At 40.0% G+C, this 26,783-nt stretch overlaps 1 protein-coding gene across 3 annotated transcripts; it reads right to left on the minus strand.

The window, feature by feature from the left end:
• Positions 1–1,326: 1,326 nt before the first annotated feature.
• Positions 1,327–25,492, minus strand: LOC131106104 (receptor tyrosine-protein kinase erbB-3-like). Of its 3 annotated transcripts, none has more exons than XM_058054875.2 (29): positions 25,276–25,492; positions 16,574–16,731; positions 15,580–15,766; positions 15,179–15,304; positions 13,563–13,628; positions 13,364–13,482; positions 13,139–13,280; positions 12,819–12,932; positions 11,889–12,006; positions 11,625–11,698; positions 11,456–11,546; positions 11,315–11,332; positions 10,978–11,195; positions 10,773–10,905; positions 10,596–10,689; positions 9,930–10,084; positions 9,358–9,411; positions 8,920–9,061; positions 7,725–7,844; positions 7,550–7,648; positions 7,287–7,472; positions 7,050–7,199; positions 6,891–6,966; positions 5,676–5,822; positions 5,265–5,362; positions 4,338–4,532; positions 4,200–4,268; positions 3,836–4,097; positions 1,327–2,862 (listed from the first exon to the last, which is right to left on the minus strand). In XM_058054875.2, the coding sequence occupies exons 1-29, from the start codon at positions 25,361–25,363 to the stop codon at positions 2,147–2,149; spliced, it is 4,215 nt and encodes a 1,404-aa protein (XP_057910858.2). In that variant the 5' UTR covers positions 25,364–25,492; the 3' UTR covers positions 1,327–2,146. The 3 variants fall into 3 exon arrangements, with proteins under 3 accessions (XP_057910858.2, XP_057910857.2, XP_057910859.2); XM_058054874.2 differs by having other exon boundaries at positions 7,044–7,199; XM_058054876.2 differs by lacking the exon at positions 11,315–11,332 and having other exon boundaries at positions 7,044–7,199.
• Between the last annotated feature and the right edge of the window lie 1,291 nt (positions 25,493–26,783).

Raw genomic sequence — 26,783 nt, forward strand, 5'->3', positions numbered from 1 at the left:
TATTTACATACATATTTTCATTAGTACTCAAACCTTACCTTTATGCATTCCCGCATAGTATCAGCGTTTGGGAGACAATCTGAGATCAGAGAACAAGGGCCAAATACTGCATATAGTATAGTAGTGTAGTATCCGTGTAGCTGGGACAAAGTTAGCACACACAATGGTGCATTCAAGGACGTCCAACAAAGTGGGACAGCTCACCGCTCACAACATAAACATGCAAAAAGTGACTGTATATTATTTTTTCAATAAAATAATGGTTCATATTTCCAAAAATATCAATTTTTTTGATGTAGTTACTTACAAATGTATTAAGTGTTTTTGTTTTTCTTTGGGGCGCACACTTAACTAGATGATCAGTCAATCATATATCCAATCATATATCCATGTAGTTGAGAAATATGTCAACACCATATTTGAAAACATTATTTTTATTTGAATTGAAAATGTACAAAGAAAAAAAAATACAAATCTCAAAAAACACACTTTGTTCATGTCAAATTGTAAACATACTGGATATAGCTTGTAGTGTTTTCTCCTCAGTGCTCTTAATTATATCTGAAAATACCAGTCACAAAATTCTGTACACAAGTTAGAACTATTTGGCTATATGACTTTTCCATGGGCTGTGTTTCAATGTGCGTTCAAGTACACTAAATCAGTCCCTCCATGATTTCATAGGCTTTTTGAGGGGATAATGTTGCGGCAAAATTGGCAATGTTTTTGATTCTTTTCAATAACACAGCATCAGCTCGCCAATTGCCAATTCGGCAGCAATGTTTTAAATCGCACGTCGTTTTCACGGAGAAGCGTTGAGCATGACTAACAGCTGTGGTATGATATGTTCTTGTGATATGATATGTACTTGTCAATGTAAACAAAGAGGTAATGACTTGGGCGGCCCGTGCAAGGACACACCATTGCTTAGACCCGCGCATGTCAGCACGAGTTGGGGACAAATCTGATTGGATAAAACGTGCGGGGATTGGACAAAATTGCGAGGTGTTGCAGAATTTGCTGGTTCATTGCTGCACGGCAATGCTGTTTTTGGCAGACATTTTATTTTTTGGATGAAAAGCTTCTCGTTTTTGTCACATTTTTAGTCTGTTCTTATATATGATAGTTTTAGTGCAGATTTACTCCCCCCCCACCCCAAATAAAGGTTTAGTCGACGAAAGCAAAAAAATCTGTATTGGAAATTAGAAAGTTTTAGAAAAAAAAGGATAAAAATATTAGCTATATGTCAATAAGTAAATTGGAAAGTTTTTGTTAAAAAAAGTATAAAAATAGGAAATTGTATAGTTTTAGTTAAAAAAATGCATAATTTGGGGCTTGAAAAAAAAAAAACCTGAGTCTGAAGTACCCGGACCCCGCAAGGAGCGAGGGTCCTTGTGGGGTCGACTTATATTATAAGCACAGTGCAACGCAGCCCGTATTTGTTGAGGTCAGAAAAGTATTTGTATTCCAGTAAAATTATAAAAAATAAAAAATTTGAAAAATAATTGTTAAAAATAAAAATAAAATAAAAATACAAATAATAATACTATTAATTAAGTAGGAATAAATTGACCAATGTTTTTTCCTAAATCCACCAATGAACCTGTAAGGAAAAAAGAATAATAATAAAAGCCATTACCATTACCATTGGATGGCTGAACCAAAAACTACTAAAATATATTTATAATAATTTGCCAATCATATCAACATGATTGGCAAATTGGATAGTTTTAGTTGGAAAATATCAAATAAGTATTGCTATTTGTTGTGTGAAATTGAGGTGAACTGATGCTAGCACAGCGCCTTTTACCACGCGTACATCCAACATCTACGTAATAATCTTCCACCTGAGATTTGTGGGAACACGAGTGGGTCCATGGGTGGGGACCAATGTAGGTAGACCACCCACAGCCATTTTGGCCCAGTCAATGAATACTCAAGCACTTTAGCTTGTCAACGTTTCATTTTCGTCATGCAAATACGGTTTGTTTACAATTTGGTGGGCAGCACAGCCACCATTTGGGGCCTGTTGGGCGCCACATCCAAAAGGTGTCAGCACGCAAATTGAAACCCAGCCCCAGGCTACATTTGAGCTGACGAGGTCCTTCATAAAAATAGGATGCAGTGCTGAGATGAGGCCGCTTCTTCATGTCGGCACGGCTTTGGGCTTGAGGAACATCCTGCTGTGCCAGTAGCCTGGATTGTCGAAGGATCGGTCGGCGCCGACTTCCACTCCGGCTCGCACTTTGACGCAAGGCTCGTACCCAAACTGGTGAGTGGCCCCGCCCTGGCTTGCTGTTTGCATGTTCTGGTATACCGCCGCGTCTCCAGGCTTCACGGCGCCCAGGCAGTCCATGTCCTCATACTCATCCCTGTTTTGGATCTTCAACTCCTTGTTTTCTCGAAGAGCTTGCCGCAGGTTGGGCTGTCTGTTAGTGTAGTGATAGTTACTGTCCTCCACATACTCCTCCTCCTCTTCCGCCATCCGTGATGCGAGAGGAGGAGGGGGCGGGTCATGCGCTGGAGGGCCTTCATCCTTCTCACCACACCTGATATCCATGTATTCGTACTGAACCTCCTGAGATCCCAGCTGCTCAGAATCGGAGCTGCCACGATTGCCGAGGGATGGCGCCACGTCCCAAGAGCACGCCGTCAGCTGCGACGATACGGAGGACGTCCGCTTCTTGTTGACCGGGAGCCATTGGCTGCCGGGGTCCTTCAGGTGCTTGTTGATTCTGGGCGAGACGCTCGTCTGCTTGTTCATGTACTCGTATTCCTCGTCCACGAGGTCGTCCAAGAGGCCGGAGGAGTGCGACTTGGCAATCCTGCTGGGAATGACCCGGGATGGGCACAGCAGGGTTTCTGGGATGGATGAGAGGAAGGAGTAGTTATTCTTTCAGATGTGTCAACGACGTTTGACCTATTAGTATAAATATAAATATGGAAAGACAAGTGATATGTAGTCTTCTGGCCACTGGGTGTCAGTAACGTTACAGAGAAGATACATTAGCATAACCTGAACACTGCATGCAGCCATGAAGTTAGCCATGACATGTTCCACATTGTAGAGTGAAAAGAAGCTCTCCTCCTATCCCGTGTGGAAGTGGTAAGTTTGTGGCTTCTTGTTTGTCTTTCTTCCCCACTCCGTGTGAATCCCTTGCTTAGGTTTAGAGTGAAAAGAAAGTCTCCTCCTAACCTGTGTGGAAGTGGTAAGTTTTTGACTTCTTGTTTGTTTCTGGGTTGAGAATAAATTAAATTAAATGAATTTTTAATGAAAACAATTGGGGGCTAACAAGTATCCCGCAGCGATACTGTAGCTTGCACAATCTCAATGTGGTGTAACCAAAGAATAGTAGGAGTGTAATGATGACTCTAATAATGGTAGAAAGTAGCTAGCAGTCGTCTCGAGTCCCTGCAGCATAAGAGTTGCAATGTGATGTAAAGAATGAATAATAGGAGTGTGAAGGTGGCTATAGGGGTGCTATTTCATGTCTACAGGGCTCTAATCATGTTAAGAATGTTTGGAAAATCATAGCTTTATATGCTCTAACTACAAATATTCCATTTATTAATATTGACTCCTAATCACGGTTGGGTATGGAACCAGATAATTGCCATAAACGAGGGATGACTGTCTTGTGTTATTAGTCTTTTTGTGCTAGACATGCTAGGTTAATTGCCCATAGGTATGAATGTGAGTGTGAATGGTTGTTTGTCTATATGTGCCCTGTCATTGGCTGGACTCCGCCTTTCACCCGAAGACTGCTAGGATAGGCTCCAGCACCCTCATGAGAAGAAGCGTCAGAAAATGAATGAATATGAATGACGGTGTCACCTCTCTCCGGGCTGTCCCCAGGGAGCACATAACCGTTTTGGTCCTCCTCATCCACCTCTGGAGACGGCGTCTCAGGCGGGCCGCCGGACAAGCTGTCTCTCTGGGACATGTAGGCGCTGTCCTCCCGGTGACGTCCCCGCTTGGGGCTCCCATCCAGACTTAAATCCTCAATTATATCCAAGTCCACGGCAAAGCCACAGCCCTCTGAGCTCTCCGACACGGTGCGAGCCGAGTTGAGTCGAGAGCGGGACTGCAACGGAGCCTGCATGCGAGGTATAGGAAATAGTATAGGACCACGTTTCTAATGTAGTTCCTGGACAGGGCATTGTGTAGGTGTACCTAATGTTGTGACCAATGCTCATACCTGTCCTGGGTTGTCAACCCCTGCCGTCATTGGCAGATAACCAGCACCGCCCGCTGAGCCCGGAACCACCTGAGCAAACACAACGCTGTCACGTACAGGAAGTTATGCGACGATATCTTTCAAATGGACAGGAAGTACCCTGTGAGTATCCAGCCGGGTGAGGCCATTGAGGCTTCTGGACTGGGACAGGTAGTGGGAGGGCGGGTGAACGCCATCTACTTCCACTTCCTCCACCCGGTCCTCCAGTTCAAAGTCCAGATCCTCCAGGTCGTCCAGGTCTGCACTCCGCTGGGCAAACTCATCAGGAGGCGCGTCCTGTTGGTTGCAATCCTCCTGTTGGAGGTGAACAAACACATTAGTTATTCATTGATAGCACGTAAAGTAGCTCCCAAAAGTTACACAACTTTTTAACTCCTATTGTATTACAGTATATCATCTCATGAAAAAGTATACTCGGATATATGGAGAGTACTCAGCTTGGACTGGTTCCTGGTTTCCATTTAAGTGTGTGCAGAGTTTAAAGATAATGTACATGTCCTTAGGCAGCTAACGCCATATTTTGATGCTAGTGGTTTTAAATTATTTTCTGAAATACTATTGAGAAAGTGATAATATCTATTTATTTATCTGTCCTGCACAGGGAATTGCAACAAAAGGCAAGAAAAGAGTGAAGCATACAAGCGTATTCCGGAGTCAAATTGAATGTTGATGTTTCATCCAAGTGTTTTCTATGCCGCTTGTCCTCACTACGGTCACGGGTGCACGCTCGTGCATGAGTTTAAATTTCCTTTCAATGTGCAACCTCCTGCATGCATGCCTTTTCACTTCTTCTTGCCTCTTTGACGAGGACCAAATGAATGCCAAACTCTTTAAGGGTGAGCAAAATAACATAAATACGTCTTTGGTAGTGAATATTAATATCATATGACAGCGACAAAGTGATGTTTACATGATCTACTTGCAGCCTACGATCGACGTAGTGGGTCCCCCTGCTTCGATGGTTCCACAGTCCCATTATGACGTGTTTCTGAGTAATGTCTATGAGCTGTATCTGCCGTGTCTTACCTTTATCACCAGATAGCGAGGAGGGTCTCTCGCCATTCTGGTAAATTCATTGGCAAGCTCCTTGAATGTGGGACGGACGTTCTCGTCAATCATCCAACCTGTTGGCATGGTGGCATCATCTTTAGTCATCCATCCCGCCAGCACAATTACAGTACAGTGTTCCCTCGATAGGTTCTAAAATAGCCTGCAATAGGTATAAATAAGTGAATAATCTGAAGTAACCAACTAGGAACAGAACTACAACACTTGACTGCCCACAATGCAATTCTTCTTAAAAGGCCAGGCTGTAAAAAAATAAAAAATAAATCACCAACACGGCACAAAAACATAGCGAGACCGCAAAAGGTGAACGGCGCTGCAGCGAAGGATAGCGCTGAGCCAAAGCAAACACTCTTTAAAAAAGCAACTCACACTTGACCATGACCATGTAGACATCAATGGTGCAAATGGGAGGCTGGGACAGTCGCTCCCCCTTTTCCAGCAGATCTGGAACTTCCTGTGGCCGCATGGTGGAGTACGGCTCGGCTCCATGGGACATCATCTCCCAGATTGTCACGCCTACCAACGGGGGAATATAGAATGTGTGGCATAAAACAAAACAAGCAACATTCAACAGTTCCCGACATTCCCAAACCATTCCCACCCCCTCTGCAAAATACAAATTGTATCTGTCATTCTCCATGCAGCAGAAAGTCGCTTGCTGAAGAACATATGGACATCATTCATGCTGTAATGCCAATGCCATTAATAGTCGATGGCGCCATCCGTGACGAACTAGCTCTAGCGGTTCAGCCTCATTCCTAAAGTGGCATCATCGGGGCAACACCTCTCAGCTAAAGCAGAGTAAACAAGCTCTTCTCATGGTAGATGCTCCAATTGGTTCAGTAGATTTTTCATCAAATAGTAGTCATGCCAAAATGTCGAGTTGCCGCTGGATGTTCACCTTGTTGAGTGATACTGTAAGTTTGTTTTCTTTTCCAAAAGAGGAAGGTTTAAAGCGGACCTATTATGTTTTTTCCACTTTTCTGACCTAAAAATGAACAGAATGTTGTATTCTTGTGTTAAATGATGCCAAAGTTTCAGATATTGAGGTTTGAAGCCTGACAGAAGTTTGGGATGGTTTTGAACCTTCGGTTTCAGAGTTTTTTTCTAGTCACCACCTCCATCCAGCCAGTGACTTCTTTATATGGGCGTGGCCGGGTACAATCTGTTAGCTGTACAAGCTGAGTGTGACCAATCACAGCAAAGTAGGCGTGCCCGGAGGAGGGCCGTAGGTGGAATAACTTAAAACAGTTTGGGAAATCCAAGGAAATCCAGCTGGAATAGGTGCAGATTCTGTAAGATCTAGAAAGCTTTCTGTGTGGGTTATTGTGTGAAGCTGCTCTAAAGGAGTCCACAAGTCAATCCAAGGGGCCGAAAATGAACATTTTAGGTCCCCTTTAAGTCAAGTCGATAAATCATGTCAAGGACCCTTTAAGGTGCACCATGAGCTAAAAGGCTATTAGCTATTCCTCCAGACTCATTCTTGTCAGAGCACACGCTGCTGATTGCAGAAAACTCTCAGCTGACGTAATGTGCACGAATCCTGCTGTACAAGAACTAAAAGGCAATGAAAGGACAACTTACCGTAACTCCAAACATCGCTTTGGTGAGTGTATCTGCGGAACAGGATGCTCTCCAAGGCCATCCACTTGATTGGCGTCTAAGGATGCAGTGTTCAATACGGTGTGCACATCCATTCCATTTACTGATGGCCTAGTTTTTTGCTAGTCTACACACCTTGACCTCATTGTAAAAGTACTTTTTGTCATCAGGGTACAGTAGGTCTGCGATGCCGTAGTCTGAGATCTGGGCGGTGTAGTTATTCTTCAACAGCACATTTCTGGCAGCCAGGTTCCTGTGGACCATCCTGTTTTCCTCCAGGTAATACATACCCTGGGCAGAGCAGAATACTCTGTGAGGAACACACCAGCCTACGCTTGCATGGAGACTCGTGCGTCAAATGTGTCGAGCCTGTTTTACCTTTGCGATCTGCACACACCAGTTGAGGAGCCTCTGCGGGCTGAGCTTGTTCTTGTTGTTCCTGACGTGGTCCAGCAGGGAGCCCTGGCCGGTGAGCTGGCTGACGAGCTGCAGGTTGGCTCCGGGGCAGATGCCGAGGATCCTGACGACGTTGACATGGTCCAAGCTTCCCATCACCATCATGTGCTGCATTCAACAAGCCACGAGGATACCGTCATGCCATGTGAAGGCTTAGTAGCCAATACTTGTTTGTCCGTGCTCACATCAGTTACTTCGAAGAACGTCTGCCGCCCGGTGCGATCGTGAATAGTTTTTATGGCAACTGGAAGCTTCACCGTGTCGCCTTCAGGGATCCAAATACCCTGTAAAAGACATGAAGCAGAATAATATAACAAATATGCAGGGTACTTGCACGGGCACGGTGCTTTGGCCACCAACCTTATGGAGCATTCCAAACACTCCGTGGCCCAACAGCTTGATCTTCCGCAGCTCTGTCGACTTCAGGATCCGAGCGTGGACTTTGGGACCTTTCTCTCCGGGGTCCTGTGGCTCAATACTCTGTGTGCACAAAGGGTACATACAGTAATCCCTCACCACTTTGCGCTTCAAATTTCCTGACTTCACTCTATTGCGTTTTGTCAAAAATATATGAATTCATCAACCATGTTGTTTCATAGTACTGGTAAAAAAGCGCAAATTTAAGCCATTTGTATGTATGTTTTGCCTAAATTAAGCATTTTCAAGCCCCAAAAATGCCTAAAATAAAGTAAAATAAAAATATGAGATAATAATGTTGGGTGAGACACACAAGCAACAGGCCGGAAGAACAGGCATTTATTGCAGCTAGGAATGATCTCACAACAGGAACAATAATAACACATTTTTTCTCTTAATGTCTACTATATTGGGTAATAAAGGAGTGTAAAGGTGACTGTTGCTGTGTTATTTCATGTCTACAGGGGTCTAACAATGTTAAAAAGCACATTTAGAAGGTGGTAAACCGGCTTTCTATGTCCAATATGTCTTATTATGACTATGATATCTGAGTAACAGGAGGTAAAAATAGACTATAGGGGTGTTATGTCATGTGTAGAGGTCTCTAATAATGTAAAAAACTGTATATATAAAGTCATAAACAGGTGTTCTGTGTCTTGCACATGTTATATTCTGTTATTATGTCTACTACAGTATATTGGCTAATAAGAGTGTAAAGGTGGCTATAGAGGCCCTATGTGTGTTTCTACAGGGTTCTAATAATGTTAAAAAGCATAGTTAGAAGGTGGTAAGCTGATTTTCTATGCCCAATATGTCATGTTATGGTGACAATATTTGGGTAAAAGACTGTAAAGGTGACTATAGGGGTGTTATTTCATGTCAATAGAGCTCAAAAAAGCTGTTAAAAAGCATGTTTAGAAGGTGGTAAACAGTTTATCTCTCCCATTTGATGGATAAATACAGAATAGTAATGGACGGAAATGTACTTCCAATTGACAGTAGGGCCTGGAACCAATTAACCGCCATAAAGGAGGGACTAGTGGATGACTCTCCCTTGTTGTGTTGTACTTTGAATAAGTACCCTACTTCTCATAATGGATTCAAAACAGGCATCACCAAACCCCAGCGAAGGACTCACCTCTCCGCTGGCCATGTATCTCCTCATAGCTCGTTTGCGACGGATGGCGAGGCCGCGGCGGTACAAAACACTCAGCATGAAAACAGAGAAGCTGACAAACAGAAGGGCGATAACTCCCAGCACGATGCCGGTGGTGGCTTGCCTGGAGACAAACAAGACAATATTTGAACATGCAACCTTCTTCGAGAAAACACGGCACTTTTCACAATCTTTAAGTTAGACATAAACACATATCTTCCTCTTTTCCGTGTGTTGTTGAGCTAAAAAGAGGCAGCTAATGATGCACATAATGGGGCGCACCTATTCTGCATACGAAGCATATTAATGCTACAGCAACATTGTTATTAATATTATTAACATTGTTAAGCCTGAGAAATAAGTTACTTCATTTTGAGCAAAAATAACAAAACAATATCAGGAGGGAGAGGATATTCTTACCCAGAAATATATCTGGAAGACCCTACGCAGTCCCCAATTCCTGGACCAAAGCACCTATGAGGAAAAATGACAGAAAATCGGGTCAGTTAAATGCAGAAAATAAAGTATTCACATCAAGACCCTGTGATTTCCATCTTAACAGAATCACAGAATTGCCCAATAAAAGAGAGGAGAAGGAACGTTTCTGTGGGGAAGTATTACCCCGGCGGACCGCTCAATTGTGGCGACATCTCATCACAAACACTAACCTGCCCCCTCCCAAACAAAAGGTGTCGAAATGGCGACCTGAAACACCAGTGGAAGTTGGCGGAGTCTCCTATTACAGAGCGTGAATGGAAGCTAGCTGGGCTAGCTCAGTTTAGCAGAGCATGCTAGTGAGGCTGTGTGAAAAGCATTTGTTGATTTTAATAAGGCAAGGCATTTTGATAAGGCAATTAGAATTGCAACGGTGACTACATACATGTAAGGATTTCTGCATTTAGTTAATGGACATTTTATTCACAAATTCTTTTAAACAATTAAAACGGAAAATAGTAGATTTCTATGTTGGGTTCTATGTTTCTTTATCTTACCCTTGGGTACAGTTGGCGTGACATGGGTCACAGCGACCTTGCTTGTTTGGGTACTTAAAGATGACCCCTTCACCTCCCATCACACCCTCAGGACACAGGGTCACACAGTGGGGGCCGTCCTGCAGGTTGGCACATGCCGCACACTGGTCGGCTCCCTAAGGAGACACAGTCATGTTGAGCTTTACTAAAGTGCAAATACAGGAAAAATTACTCTTCCAGTAAGCGACATCAAGTCAGGATGATGCACGTTAATGCATCACAACATACCATAGCAACGCCCACATACTGTACCGTTCCAACATTCCTCCCTGTGGTTGGGGCATGCAGTGTTTCTGCTAACATGCAAGCAACTTTGCTAGATGTGATCACTCATTTGTTATCATAATGCTACCAGGTACTGGTAAAGGTCTGTAAAAGCCATCTGTCTAAAAATTCTCAGGCTTGTCAAACCACAGATTGCATTGCTTTATCCTTCACAACCCTAACAGTAACCATGTTTGGGTATTTGTAGCTTGCATGACAATAAGGATGCCTCAGAGGTTCCACTGTGAAACCACCAGGTGGCAGCATCGCAACCCTGAAGAAAGTGCAGCACCATTGAAATGTACATTCACTGTTCACGCCAGTTCAAAAGTGTTTCAGTTTGGATGGAAGCGGACATCTTACCGGGCCTGTGCAGGTCTCCATCCCCTCCTGGACCTTACATTCGGAGTGACAGGGCATGCATTCTCCCAAAGTGTCAGCAAACTCTCGCCTCTCCCTGCATTCAGGGTGAGAAGTCTTTCAATACGCTGACACGGCAAAACAACAATTCTAGCAAAATGGAAAGTCATGAAAACCCACCCAGTCAAGAACATGCAATCTGCCACACAAGTTCCTCCCCTGCTGTATTTCTTGCAGGACAGGCACTGGTCCGGCCCCGGGCCCCAGCAGCCCTCAGAGGAGCACAGGGGGTCGCACACGTGTCCCTCCTCAACTACTCCCCAAAACAAAACCAAAAAATGTCATTCAACCTGTGACACGCCATGAAGGAACCAACCCGACTCACCGCACTCAGTTCTTGGCCGGTTCTCCTTGATGTCAATGTACTTCTGGCGCCGCTGTGGGCGTGAGCTGCTGCTCAGGATTCGCGTCCAGTTGACCGTGTTGTGGTAGCAAAGGTTCTTGTTTCCCGTGATGTAAACACTGCCGTCGTTGATTCTTTGCAGGGAGCGTAAGCCCAGCGAGGTCAGAGAGGGGATCTTCATCACCAGCAAGGAGTAGCCCCTGCAAAATAAGAATTGTTCAACTTGACGGACTTGAACACGCTGCAAGACTATGAAGGGGCCCACCACCAGCTTTAAAGTTCCAAAATGAGAGTTGGACACATGAAAATATTACTATACCTTCTTGAGCTCACTCCTCTAAATTGGTTTTTAAGGGATAAAAAAACACACAACATGATCATAAGATTGAGCTTGACTTGACATTTGTGTTAGTTAACATGGAGGAACAAATCAAGTCTTAAAACCATAAAAAAAGAACACCTGTAGAGTGATCGGCCTTGGATGGTTTGCAGGTTGGAGAAGACAGAGAGGTCCGTCATGTTTTCAGGCCACGACTGGATGCTGAGGATGTCTGAAAATGTTGTGCGAGTTCAGTGGGCAGAGTGGAGGGCGTGTCGGGGGGTTGGGGTCACGGAGCAAAAACACACACCTGTGATCTCCTGCACCGTGTTGAAGATTTTCAGTTTCTCCGGATCGAGGGCCGGCACGCTGTTGTAATCGTCACTATAGAGACAAGAGCAGAGCTGAGATCATGCAGATAGCTAGCCTCCATTTAGAAATGGCTGTATATGTTTTTCCACTGCAGCATGTGATGTTGTAGAAGAAGAAGTTGCAAGTTGCACATGCGCTGAACCGATTGGGTTCCCAGTTTGGATCACATCGTGACACAGCCCGTTCGAACCAAGAATCTTACCCATGGATTCCGGTCACCAGGAAGTGAAGACTGCCTTGGATCTTTGTGCAGTTGACAAAACTGTCAATGTTGAGAGCATCCACAGTCTGCCGGTTCTGAGTCCCTGTCCCGCGGCACACTGACAGGAAGGAGAATCACTTCAATTATCCTCATGAGCCAACGTTTCACGTACCTTCATTCGTTTGTGGAGGCCCGCCACAGATCAATTTCAACTGCCACAAATAGATTTGCCACTACCTGCTGGCCCTCGCTCATAAACACATTATAACTCATTTGGTCTGCCAGGGATTAAGAGGGCAAATCAGGAGGGGTCAGTGTTGCCAACATAGGAACTTTGTTAATATATATACTGTATATATTTGAAGCAATCAGACCCTCTACATACGCTTCTTATTTGCTAGAGCACAGAAAACCCATTTGGCTTTCTACATAGGGGTTTTAACATGATTAGAGCCCTGTAGACATGAAATAACACCCACCTAAGTAACTTTTCACTCCTATTATTCCTTTTTTACACCACATTGTGCAACTGTGATGGTACTGGGACTCAAGACATTTGCTAGCCAGGAAGCTAGCGACCTAACCAGTTAGCCTGGAATTTATTTTTTCTAAACTTACCAAGCAAAAAAACTTACCACTTCCACACAAAATGGGAGGATAATTTTTGCTTCATCTTTATACTTGACTTCATTTAGACATCTTTACGCTTGAAAAAGCTTCAAAAAATATGTCAAATTTAAATATGCAAATATTCTGACTAATAATAGGCGGCATTCAATCACGAATCACGAAAGATGATTTAGTCATTAGCATAGTTTTCAATAACCAGGATAGAGTGAAGGGACTGCAGCATTGTGTTTGGATGTGGTAACCACAAATGAACGAGTCCTACCTTTAAGTAAAGTACCTAAAGGTACCTAAAGTACCTACCTTTAGGACAGAGACCTCCACAGAGTTCGCATCTTTTCACACCGTTTTTCTCCACCTCCATTTTACCCGAGGGACAGTTGCTCACACAGGAGCTGCCATCCACTACAAAGTTTGCTGTGACAGAAGAGCATATAGATGTTTGTTCAGGGGGGAAAACAGCACTCAGTGGAGGGTGGAGGGTGGGTGGAGGGATCCTATATTCATGTATCAGATCCATACTCGCATTATGCTATTGTTATTGGTTTATTTTCACAAGTCTGTTTCTTATTTCTCAGTCGGAAGCTACGTAAATATGCATAAGAAGACCTGCAAGTACTCACTGGGACACTGGGCGACACAGATGGAGCCATATTGATACTTGGCGTTGGGGTTGGGCTCCAGTTTGAAGGTGTGCTTGTTGTAGATGACCGTCTGGGGACACTGAGGAACGCAGGAACCCGAGTTGTTGAAGTTCCTGCAAGCCTGCAAAAGGGGCAGAGGTAGCTTTGATACACGTCCCAGTCAGAGGCGCTGAGGCAGACATCTTGAGGGGGAAAAAGACTCACAAAGCAGTTGGTATCCAAGGGTCCCGTGCAGCCCCCAGCACACTCGTTGTGGCAACACTCGCTGGGGTTTCTGCCAAAGCAGCGACCGTTGCACTGAGGGGCGCAGATTGTCTTTGTCACTGGGGGGAGGGGACATTTAAGGATATGTTTATTTGATAATCACACACACAATTTGGGGGGGGGGGATAAAAACACTCACAGATCTGACATGTGTCGTTTCCTGGACCCCAACACGGTACGTCTTCACATGCTGCACTGCAAGGCTCTGATAAGGACACACAGTCGTTATTAAAGGAGGTCTTCTACGATGACTTTATGACAACTTTATTGGTATAGATATACAGACGAGACAATCACATTTAAAGAAAATATGATGAATATTTGACTAGGTGCCCCCACAAAAATGTACCCGCACCCTTAGACAGCACTGTGTGCGGGTACTTTGTAAATCCCACCCTTTCAAAAACTTCTATGAAAACAAAACAGATTCATATTTTTATACTTTTTTTGCTTAGATATCTCAATCAACTTGAGTTCTAATAAAAAATAGCAAACACATTAATATTTTGATGATTTTAATCCTCTAAATACCAATTTTACCCAATTACTGTTTTTGCTTTTCAAATTAGTAATTATATTAGTAAAATAGATTTTGATGCTTTGTTGTGGTTGTTTTTTTTTGCATGGTCAGATTCTAAATCCCCCCCCCCCACCCTTTCGGGTCCCTAGAGGACAAAAAATGTCCCACAGGCTTCTATTACAAGCACCATTTTCCAACGCATTGTAGTTAGACAATATAAACATCCTTTTTTTAAATTTCATAGATTAATTTGGTTGAAAGTCCAATTTGTCCAATACTTCCTGTTTAGAATGAGATGACAATTTTTACATTGTTTGGACTCCGGTTGGGGGCGTGGCTTAATGACGCAATGATCCAGGATGCCCATGATACTTGATACATGATACAAAAACGTCATTATCCCCATGAGAAACAAAGTAAATATGTTTAGAACCTGGTTAGAAAACGCTGCTCTGCTGTTGCTACTTCGTGTGGGAGGGGTAAGCTTTTTGTTGTGCTTCTACCACAATTGTACGTTGAATGAAAATACATATGCTCATTCACGATGAGTGAACTGTTTAGCATTTTTTGCTACTGTGAGAAACGCAGCAATTTTAATGCTAAAAAACCGACATATAAAAGATTTTCCAAACTTGCTCCATATGAACACATTGTAGAAATGCGGTAACAATGGTTGAACTGGCTTTAAAATACATTTACTGGCAAAATATAAGCTATCAGAAATGAGCTAGCTTACCTGACGCGCTGCCATTTTGGATAACGTCGTGTCACGTGACTGTCACATGACAACATTTTTGTAGTCATTTAAGGACTTAATGGCTTAAAAGTTGAGCACAACTTGCCATTTAGAGGTTGAGATAGGTTTAAAAAACAATTGAAGCGACCATATTCTATAATTTATATTTTTAAATAGGAATGTGGTAAAGAAACACTTTTTTATAATCGGGCAAAATATGACAGCACCTTCTTTTTAGACACATATACTGAAAGACGAAAACCACAAAATACGTTCAAATATTTGTAAGCTACTATCCCATGTATCATTTGAAGGCACATAAAACACTATAATACACTATACCAAAAGATACCCGCATCTTCATTTTCATTCATCTTCTATTTTCTTTATTTTTCTGAGGCCGTTGCTGCGTCTCCCCTGACACGACAACAGCGCCCCAGGAGGAGGTTTTATTTTAAATTTAATTGAATTATCAAAATAACATCTCCTTTTCGCTCACTGTCAGGTCCGTTGTCGTCGATGACGATGGGCGCCGTGCTGTCCTTCACGATGTCCAGCCAGGTGACCCGTGGGGCGTAGCTCAGGTACTTATTCTGGAAGATCTTCACCCCTCCCTCCAGTATCTCTGTGTTTGGCAGACATTGCACATGTAAATGAGGAGCTACTACGCTAACAAGCCACAACATGTTTGTGACTCATCGTATGAGTCTGGGATATTGCCTTTATTTGCGGCGGAAGGGGCTCATGTTTCACTGGCAGTTGAGAGAACGACATTGCTGTGACTTCACCGCAACGACAGGTAGGCTAAAAGGCGTGGCGGGCGGCGCTGCATGGGTGTTCTAAAGCGCTCGCCCGTCCACGTAGAGTACAGCATACCACGCGGCCGCTTGCTTACTGTACCTGTCAGGTGCGTGAGGCCCAGTTCCTGCAGGCCGTGCTGGCCGTCCTTCTGGTAGTTGACCATCACAGCCAAGGCGTACTGGTCCTCGTACAGGGTGGTGCCACGAATGACGCGCAGGTGGTCCAGCGGCAGGCGGCTGAACTCGTTGATGGCAAACAGGATGTAGCCTGTCACCTCCCTGATTGACTGTGGGTGGGGTGGGGGGAAGGGGTACAATACACTGTTAATTGCCGAGATACACATACTTCACAATATATTATAGAGAGAGAGTGAGAGAGACAGAGAGAGAAAGAAAGAGAGAGATTTTTTTACACTAAAATTAAAAAAATTGTGTTTTTTTATTTGTTTAATGGTAATAAAATATATATATATTATTTATTTATTTATTTTTTAAAATACTAAAACCAAATAAAATAATAACAAATAAGCATCTTTTTTACTCTAAATACATAATACATACAACAAAATACAAACATTTAAAGATGAATAGAAATATTCAAAGTTAATAGTAAAGGTAAAATACTGTGTGTGTATTCAAATAAAAGAATAACAATACTAAAAATAATCAAATAAAAAGTGTCTTTGATTTTTGTACTTTTACTATATACAGTATATGCTGTAAAATAAATAAATGTAAAATAAAAAATAAATATGTGTATAAATAATAGTAATAAAAATCATTCATATAGATATATAAATTTTTAATACAAAAACAATAACAAAAACTAATAACACAATAAGTGTCTATAAATACATACTACAAAATAAATGTTTACAAATGAACAAAAATATACATAATTATTAGTAATGAAAGCACAATACTGTTTGTGTGTATAAAATATATTGCAAAAATAATAATACAAAATATTAAAAAAATAAAAATAAAAAGTGCCTTATTTTTGAGCTTGCCAACAGTGTATTAGATTCCACTTAACGAGCGGATGAGTATAATTGGGTGATGATGACGTCGGTGCTCCGGTTGAGCGTCTTTACCTGCAGGAAGGAGAAGTCTCTGGTGTGCTCCATCATGGTGATCTCCAGGTTCCCCATGACGATCTCACAGCCCCTGTACCGCTCCCTCATCAAGTTGTACTGGATCTCAGAATTTCCCGTCATGCTCAAATCATTCTGGGTGCCGGTACACACCACCACTGAAAACAAATCAAGAAAAAACTGCTTTCCATTCAGTTTGCAACATATCAAAAGGTCAAACGGTTCTCTCATACAAACAATAACGTCATTGTTCACTGTACTTCCCAGGCCATAGCGCCAATATTTATAAGAACGAGGGTGTCGAAATCTTTTCCACCCCCCCAAAAAAAACAAACTGAATGAAGCATTTTGGTTAGTAAATACACCAACAACTCCCCAAACATCCCAGCTTTGTGTCCTCATTCATAAAGTAAATATTATAAGTATAACTTTATAAAACTTTATTGTCGACTGTCAATTTCCAAAACCAATATGCGTAGAATGAACAAGTATGTGTTGTATACAGCATTTTTTAAATATCCTTTTTTATGATCTGGAAAAAAATCACACACTGATATCATCCAATATTCTATTTTTATGCTAATATTGCGTCGAGAATTATGGCTACCCATAATACTAATCTATATATGCATATTTAATATGCATTTTCATCAATCTTTCCCTTTATTTATCCTCATTTTGTTACAGTATGTGTTACAGTATATTCCTAAATTGAATACATTCATTAAAAAAATATATATTCATTACTATGATACCCGAGTTCGATTCCACCCTCGGCCATCTCTGTGTGGAGTTTGCATGTTCTCCCCGTGCATGCCTGGGTTTCCTCCCACATTCCAAAAACATGCTAGGTTAATTAGCCACTCCAAATTGTCCATAGGTATGAATGTGAGTGTGAATGGTTGTTTGTCTATATGTGCCCTGTGATTGGCTGGCCACCAGTCCAGGGTGGACCCCGCCTCTCGCCAGAAGACAGCTGGGATAGGCTCCAGCATCCCCGTGACCCTCGTGAGGATAAGCGGTAGAAAATGAATGAATATTATTCATTCATAACAGTCTTATTCCAAAATGGAATAAATTCATTTTTCCCTCTAAATTCCACACGCAACAGCCCATAATAACAACATAAAATATTTATTTCTGAAATGATTGCAAGTTTTGTAAAAATCCAAAGCAGCATGACGTCTCTATGAATATGATACAAAGTGTATTTCATGTTGCAAGAAGTGGGACTGTGCACGCACACAATGAATGACTGTGCTGTAAGAAGGAGTGTATGCGCGGGGGGGGGGGGGGGTGGATGGGGGCATACAGTACATTTAGATAAGGCCTTGTTTATGTCAACTTCAGGCTGCTTTGCTATTCAAATGTCAACCAGCCCAGAAGCCACACAGAGGACACGCAAAAAAGACTCACTCTGGGTTCCATTGGAAGTCGTACCAATCGATGATATAAAAACAGCAGATGGACGTATAGATGATCTTTGACTACTAGGCCATAGGTTCTACAAAAAAGAGGATCCTTGTGTATCACTTTCGACAGTTGCTTTTTTAAAAGCGCAACAAGCTCCTGTCAAATGTAGGATCTTGGACAAGCGTTTTTGGCAGTAGGTCCTTCAAAACAGCACAAATCATGTTATATAGAGGATCTTTGACTAGCCTCTTTTTAACCGTAGTTTCCTACAGCATGCTGTCAGAGGATATTTGACTTGCGTTTTTGGCAATAGATTCCTGAAAAGGGCAGAGCACTCCTTACATTTAGAGGATCTTTGACTATCATTTTAGTTGTAGGTTCTTAAAAACAGCAGCACTCCTTGTATAGAGGATCTTTGACTATCCTTTTTAGCAGTAGGTTCCTAAAAACAGCAGAAAACTCCTGTTATATAGAGGACCTTAACAAGCCTTTTTAGCATCATGTTACTAAAAACAGCTGCACTCCCATTATATAGAGGATCTTTGTTATATAGAGAACCTTTTTAGCAGGAGGTTCCTAAAAACAGCACAATCGTGTCATATAGAGGATCTTTGAGTAGAGCACTCCTGGTATATAGAGGATCTTTGACTAGATTTTTTAGCAGTAGGTTCCTAAAAACAGCAGAGTGCTCCTGTCATGTAGAGGATCTTTGAGTAGAGCACTCCTGGTATATAGAGGATCTTTGACTAAGATTTTTTAGCAGTAGGTTCCTAAAACAGCAGAGTCGTGTCATATCAAGGATCTTTGACTAGAGCACTCCTGGTATATAGAGGATCTTTGACTAAGACTTTTTAGCAGTAGGTTCCTAAAAACAGCAGAGTGGTGTCATATAGAGGATCTTTGACTAGAACACTCCTGGTATATAGAGGATCTTTGACTAGACTTTTTAGCAGTAGGTTCCTAAAAACAGCAGAGTGGTGTCATATAGAGGATCTTTGACTAGAGCACTCCTGGTATATAGAGGATCTTTGACTAAGACTTTTTAGCACTAGGTTCCTAAAAACAGCAGAGTGGTGTCATATAGAGGATCTTTGAGTAGAGCACTCCTGGTATATAGAGGATCTTTGACTAGACTTTTTAGCAGTAGGTTCCTAAAAACAGCAGAGTGGTGTCATATAGAGGATCTTTGACTAGAGCACTCCTGGTATATAGAGGATCTTTGACTAGACTTTTTAGCAGTAGGTTCCTAAAAACAGCAGAGTGGTGTCATATAGAGGATCTTTGAGTAGAGCACTCCTGGTATATAGAGGATCTTTGACTAGACTTTTTAGCAGTAGGTTCCTAAAAACAGCAGAGTCGTGTCATATAGAGGATCTTTGACTAGAGCACTCCTGGTATATAGAGGATCTTTGACTAAGACTTTTTAGCGTAGGTTCCTAAAAACAGCAGAGTGGTGTCATATCAAGGATCTTTGACTAGAGCACTCCTGGTATATAGAGGATCTTTGACTAGACTTTTTAGCAGTAGGTTCCTAAAAACAGCAGAGTGGTGTCATATAGAGGATCTTTGACTAGAGCACTCCTGGTATATGGAGGATCTTTGACTAAGACTTTTTAGCAGTAGGTTCCTAAAAACAGCAGAGTCGTGTCATATAGAGGATCTTTGACTAGAGCACTCCTGGTATATAGAGGATCTTTGACTAAGACTTTTTAGCGTAGGTTCCTAAAAACAGCAGAGTGGTGTCATATCAAGGATCTTTGACTAGAGCACTCCTGGTATATAGAGGATCTTTGACTAAGACTTTTTAGCAGTAGGTTCCTAAAAACAGCAGAGTGGTGTCATATAGAGGATCTTTGACTAGAGCACTCCTGGTATATAGAGGATCTTTGACTAGACTTTTTAGCAGTAGGTTCCTAAAAACAGCAGAGTGGTGTAATATAGAGGATCTTTGAGTAGAGCACTCCTGGTATATAGAGGATCTTTGACTAGACTTTTTAGCAGTAGGTTCCTAAAAACAGCAGAGTCGTGTCATATAGAGGATCTTTGAGTAGAGCACTCCTGGTATATAGAGGATCTTTGACTAAGACTTTTTAGCAGTAGGTTCCTAAAAACAGCAGAGTGGTGTCATATAGAGGATCTTTGACTAGAGCACTCCTGGTATATAGAGGATCTTTGACTAGACTTTTTAGCAGTAGGTTCCTAAAAACAGCAGAGTGGTGTAATATAGAGGATCTTTGAGTAGAGCACTCCTGGTATATAGAGGATCTTTGACTAGACTTTTTAGCAGTAGGTTCCTAAAAACAGCAGAGTGGTGTCATATAGAGGATCTTTGAGTAGAGCACTCCTGGTATATAGAGGATCTTTGACTAGACTTTTTAGCAGTAGGTTCCTAAAAACAGCAGAGTGGTGTCATATAGAGGATCTTTGACTAGAGCACTCCTGGTATACGTATAGAGGATCTTTGACTAAGACTTTTTAGCAGTAGGTTCCTAAAAACAGCAGAGTCGTGTCATATAGAGGATCTTTGACTAGAGCACTCCTGGTATACGTATAGAGGATCTTTGACTAGACTTTTTAGCAGTAGGTTCCTAAAAACAGCAGAGTGGTGTAATATAGAGGATCTTTGAGTAGAGCACTCCTGGTATATAGAGGATCTTTGACTAGACTTTTTAGCAGTAGGTTCCTAAAAACAGCAGAGTCGTGTCATATAGAGGATCTTTGAGTAGAGCACTCCTGGTATATAGAGGATCTTTGACTAAGACTTTTTAGCAGTAGGTTCCTAAAAACAGCAGAGTGGTGTCATATAGAGGATCTTTGACTAGAGCACTCCTGGTATATAGAGGATCTTTGACTAGACTTTTTAGCAGTAGGTTCCTAAAAACAGCAGAGTGGTGTAATATAGAGGATCTTTGAGTAGAGCACTCCTGGTATATAGAGGATCTTTGACTAGACTTTTTAGCAGTAGGTTCCTAAAAACAGCAGAGTGGTGTCATATAGAGGATCTTTGACTAGAGCACTCCTGGTATATAGAGGATCTTTGACTAGACTTTTTAGCAGTAGGTTCCTAAAAACAGCAGAGTGGTGTCATATAGAGGATCTTTGACTAGAGCACTCCTGGTATATAGAGGATCTTTGACTAAGACTTTTTAGCAGTAGGTTCCTAAAAACAGCAGAGTCGTGTCATATAGAGGATCTTTGACTAGAGCACTCCTGGTATATAGAGGATCTTTGACTAGACTTTTTAGCAGTAGGTTCCTAAAAACAGCAGAGTGGTGTCATATAGAGGATCTTTGACTAGAGTACTCCTGGTATATAGAGGATCTTTGACTAGACTTTTTAGCAGTAGGTTCCTAAAAACAGCAGAGTGCTCCTGTCATACAGTATAGAGGATTTTTGACTAGCGTTTTTACAGTTGGATGTTAAAAACAGCAGAGCGCTCTTATATAGAGGATCTTTGCCAGATCTTGGGGGCCGGGCGCTGCTCTAAGGCGACTCCAAAGGTAGAAAAACATCCTCCGGGTATAGAAATGTTTCATTAGAACACAAACACATTCCATCAGGGTGACTACACAACTTAGTAGAAGAACGTGGACACATCAGGCTAATTATTAGAATGATAATGAGCGGCTTGGGTGTTAATCCAGGAGAGGAACACCCCCATGTAGAAAATATTGTGGTGTAGATAACAGTACCGAGGGCAAGGTGTGTGTGTGTGTGTGTGTGTGTGTGTCAATAAAGTTCTGATAAGACTTGCTACCTGATATTATTTTTGGGTCAGGCCACTGAATCACATGCTTAGCCCCAAGAAATGGTCACATGGTCACATGGTCACATGGTGTCATGCTAAAGGATGTAAAGGTTGCATCACGGCCAAAATGGAACCTTGATGATGGGAAAGGTAACAACTTATTGACCAACAGATGCTAACCTGCACGCTAACCTCTCTATGCGAGGAATGCACAGGGCGACCGAGAGTACAGTCGTTGAACACGTTGGGGGGCGGGGGGGGGGGGGGGGGTAATGGCATGAGCGCCGTGCAAACAATGCACAGGCTGCAGCTGGGGGAGGCTGGGAATGTCAACAGGCCGAGTGGGTTTTCTGTCAAAGGACGACTTTCAGCGCTGGCAGATGGATGGCGGTTGAGAGAGAGAGAGAGAGAGAGAGAGAGAGAGAAAGGGATTGGCATGAACATGCATGCAGATAAACAATGGCCTCCTTTTTGAAAGATGGCTAAACTGTAGCATGACGATGTTGCACATCTGATATAACACCACACTCCTTCGACTCCTTTGACTCATTTGACTCCTTTGACTCCTTCGACTCCTTCGACTCATTTGACTCCTTCGACTGCAAACCTCCACTGTTTGTGCAATCAGGAGGGAGCACTCTGACGAGACCACTTTCATAATGTTATGATTTTTTTTTCTCGTAAATTTTAAACTTCATTCTCGTCATATTACAATATTTTTTTCATAAATTTACAACTTTATTCTTGTAATATTTTGATTATTTTCTTGTAAATTTACAACTTTATTCTCATAATATTACCATTTTTTGTCGCAAATTTACAACTTTATTCTTGTAATATTATGATTTTTTTGTTATAAATGTATTAAACTTATTCCTGTAATATGATGATGTTTTTCTTTTACATTTATAACTTTATTCCTGTAATATTATTATTTTTTTCTTTTAAATTTATAACTTTATTCTTATCATTTTAAGATTTTTTCTTGCAAATTTACAACTTTATTCTTGTAATATTTTGATTATTTTCTTGTAAATTTACAACTTTATTCTCATAATATTACCATTTTTTGTCGTAAATTTACAACTTTATTCTTGTAATATTATGATTTTTTTGTTATAAATTTATTAAACTTATTCCTGTAATATGATGATGTTTTTCTTTTACATTTATAACTTTATTCCTGTAATATTATTATTTTTTTCTTTTAAATTTATAACTTTATTCTTATCATTTTAAGATTTTTTTTTTCCTCCCAAATGTACAACTTAATTCTTGAAAGATCAGATTTTTTATTACTCGGTTGTAATACGCATTGCCTGAGACAGCTATACATGGGGGGCCTTTTGTGACCCTTGACCTTGGATAAAGGTCATATTACGACTATTTTTCTTGTTAATTGACAACACTTTTTGCACACTTTTTCTGTAATTTTTTGCACAAAAAATGTTGATACAAAATAGAACATTTTTGACTTTTGTGGATTCCTAAAAACATCAGAGCGCTCCTTAGCTAATAGATGATCTTTGACTAGCGTTTCTACAGCTGGTCTGTGAAAGGAGCAGAGTGCACTCACTGAAAGTGAACTTATTGATTTCATCGTGTTATAAAAGAGTAGAAACACTCGAGTCAACACAAGAAACGATCCAAAGGATGACATAAGAGGAGATTTTTGGGAACACGGATCAGGTTTTCGTGTTGTCGTTACCGAGATTCCACCTCGGAGACAGAATGGGGGGAGGCGGGGCGGAGGTAATAATCAGCTCGGAGTGGAGCCTTTGCGACAATGAGCGAGGTCAACAGAAACTTGGCACGAGATTGCACACGTGCACGCGCTCGCAGGTACGCACGCCGAGCCTGCAAACCCGAGCGAGCGGGTGGAATATGTCAACAAATGTGTCAGATTGCAAGGAACTAATGACAGCGGCAATTTGGGGCAAAATAAATCATCAGAAGGGCTCCAAATACGCCTCAAAATATTCCTAATAACCTCGTGACAAACAAATAATCAGAAGGACTTCCAAATAAGACTTGAAACAGTCCACAAAGTCATAGAAATTGCAGTTGAAATAGAATTACAAGCATACAGTAACTAATATTTATAATAAAATATAAACTTAATATCATATAATATTGACTTAACATAATTACATAATTATTTGGAAAATATATACATTTAACAAAATACAATATTTACCAAAAATGTCACATTTTAATAATTTAAAATAAATAAAAAAATTGAATTGACATCAATAAAGCATTTTTTAAAAAACCAATACATATTTTTAAAATTATATTTATAATATAATTAAAAATATAATATTCATGATATTTTTTTCTCATGAATTGTTTTTGGGTATACATATGTTTTTTTCATAAAATTTTATTAAATAAATTTACTTTTAAAAGACATTTACAATAAAATATCTAATAATAATTAATAATAATTAATAATTAAATATAATATATGTGTAACCTATCAAATATTTACAATAAAATTCTAGTATTTAAAATTATATATATTATTTTTTAATATTTATAGCATCAAAATATTGACAAAAACAATTTTTTAATAACATTTTATTAAATAAATTTACTTTTAAAAAACATTTACAATAAAATATCTAATAATAATTAATAATAATTAATAATTAAATATAATATATTTGTAACCTATCAAATATTTACAATAAAATTCTAGTATTTAAAATTATATATATTATTTTTTAATATTTATAGCATTAAAATATTGACAAAAACAATTTTTAATAACATTTTATTAAATAAATGTACTTTTAAAAGACATTTACAATAAAATATCTAATAATAATTAATAATAATTAATAATTAAATATAATATATTTGTAACCTATCAAATATTTACAATAAAATTCTAGTATTTAAAATTATATATATTATTTTTTAATATTTATAGCATTAAAATATTGACAAAAACAATTTTTAATAACATTTTATTAAATAAATGTACTTTTAAAAGACATTTACAATAAAATATCTAATAATAATTAAATAATAATTAATAATTAAATATAGTATATTTGTAACCTATCAAATATTTACAATAAAATTCTAGTATTTAAAATAATATATATTATTTTTTAATATTTATAGCATCAAAATATTGACAAAAACAATTTCTAATAAAGTTATTTAAAAAATATTCTTTTTCTGGGCGACAAAGCTTTTTGAAAAGAATCCAACGAGTGCTGAAACAGACCAAGGATGATGACTGGAAAGGATGACTGGAGTTTAGACTTCAGTTGCCCTCAAAGTCTTGGCTGGTGTGTTGAAATGTTGCACAACTGTGTGTGTGTGTGTGTGTGTGTGTGTGTGTGCGGTGGGAGCGGTGCAGGTGAGTCAGAGCAAACAGGTTGTGGAGTTTGCGGAGCAGGTTGTGACTTTGTGGCGGACATGCAGGTGTTTTTTGGTCAGCATCGGAGTGTTCCACTTACGACCTCCAAAGGGTAATCGCGTCTGTGTGTGTGTGTGTGTGTGTGTGTGTGTGTGAGTGAGAGCCCACCTTCTTGAGTCTGAGCAGCGCAGGACCTCAGCAGGACCAACAGCAGCAGCACCTGCTGCACCTTCCTCCCCAGCGGCGTCATCCTCATTCAAAAGGTCAGGGTCAGCATCCTCTGAAGAAAAGTCCCCATGCAAGAGCCCATGAAGGTAAAAGAGCCAGGAAGACCAGGCCTCGTCTGCTCCGTGAGCCGTGTGGGATCTGGGAATGAGAGCAGCAGTGATTGGAGCACCGCTGGGGGCCAATCACGGAACGGAGCGTCTATCTCGCTCTCTCTCTCTCTCTCTCGCTCTCTCTCTCTCTCTCTTGCTCTGATTTAAATGGGAGGGACTAAACACACACACACACACACACACACAGCTTGGTAGAATGTATTATTCATTTTCATCCATCCCAACTAATTACTAATAATTAGTGTTGTCAAAGTTCAAGCCTTCACTACGCATGGCTTCGCTACACGCCCTAAAAGAAGAATAATGTGTGGCACAGCACCCGACATTTGACACTTGACAAATGGCTTCATATTTTTAAAAACAAATCAAAAGCATACTTGTGTTTTTTAACTGAATATTTAAAAATAAATACATACTACATATCATTTTAACATAAGGAATATTATTTGGGGGAAAAAATGGAAATGCTTGTTTTTGTCATTGTTTTTCGAAAATAACCAAATAAAGCTGTGCATGTTTTTTTGTTTAATATTTAAAAAACATTTTTTTAGGCGCTGTTTTAAAAACGTAAATAATATTTTAAAATACAATTTTAAAAATATCTAAAAATCATGCATATTTTCTAAAAATAATCAATATTATTTAAAAACAAATATAAACTGTGCCTGCTTTTTTAATTTCATAATATTTTTTTAATTAATTGAATCAACATTAAAACAATTTTTTAACAAACCAAATAATTTTTAAAACAAAAAATAAGCAATAAATGTGTAAATAAGCAATGATAAAAATTATTCTCAAAACATACATTTTTAAAAAAAATTTATCAATATATTAAAACATATTTTAAACATATAAATCATGCATGTTTTAAAAAAATGGTCAATGCTATATAAAAATAAATATAGGGGCCATTTTAAAAATGTAATAATATTTTAAAATAAAATAAAAAAATATATATATAAATCTTGCATATTTTCTAAAAATAATCAATAATATTTAAAAAGAAATATAAATTGTGCCTTTGCTTTTTAACATTAATAAGAAAATTAAACTGCAGGGTTTTTTGTAAGTAATTTTTTTTTACAAACCAAAAAATTTTTTTAAATGCATGTTTTTTAAAAAAAATAATTCATCGAAAAAAATCATCTGGAAAAACATTCGAAATGCTTGTTTTTGTAATTATTTTTAGAAAGTAACAAAATAAAGATGTGAATGAAACAATGTTATCGTTTCAGATTGAAGACGGGATTAGCCGCCTGGGCCACAGCATCGGCGCCAAGCGGCCGTGAAGCAGCGGGCCGAGTGAAGCAAGGCAGCAGTAAGAAGAGTCACGTC

The sequence above is a fragment of the Doryrhamphus excisus genome, linkage group LG18 (assembly GCF_037039965.1).
Source record: "Doryrhamphus excisus strain RoL-2023G ecotype Guam linkage group LG18, RoL_Dexc_Guam_v1.1, whole genome shotgun sequence".
NCBI lineage: Eukaryota > Metazoa > Chordata > Actinopteri > Syngnathiformes > Syngnathidae > Doryrhamphus > Doryrhamphus excisus.

Coding starts and splice junctions, on each gene's coding strand:
- LOC131106104 (XM_058054874.2), bottom strand. CDS start 25,363: ATGAGGATGACGCCGCTGGGGAGGAAGGTGCAGCAGGTGCTGCTGCTG. Junction 12,007..12,818: donor TGGAGGTCTCTGTCCTAAAG/GTAGGTACTTTA, acceptor CCTTCCTGTCAG/TGTGCCGCGGGACAGGGACT. Junction 4,533..5,264: donor CTCGCTATCTGGTGATAAAG/GTAAGACACGGC, acceptor CACCTCCAACAG/GAGGATTGCAACCAACAGGA.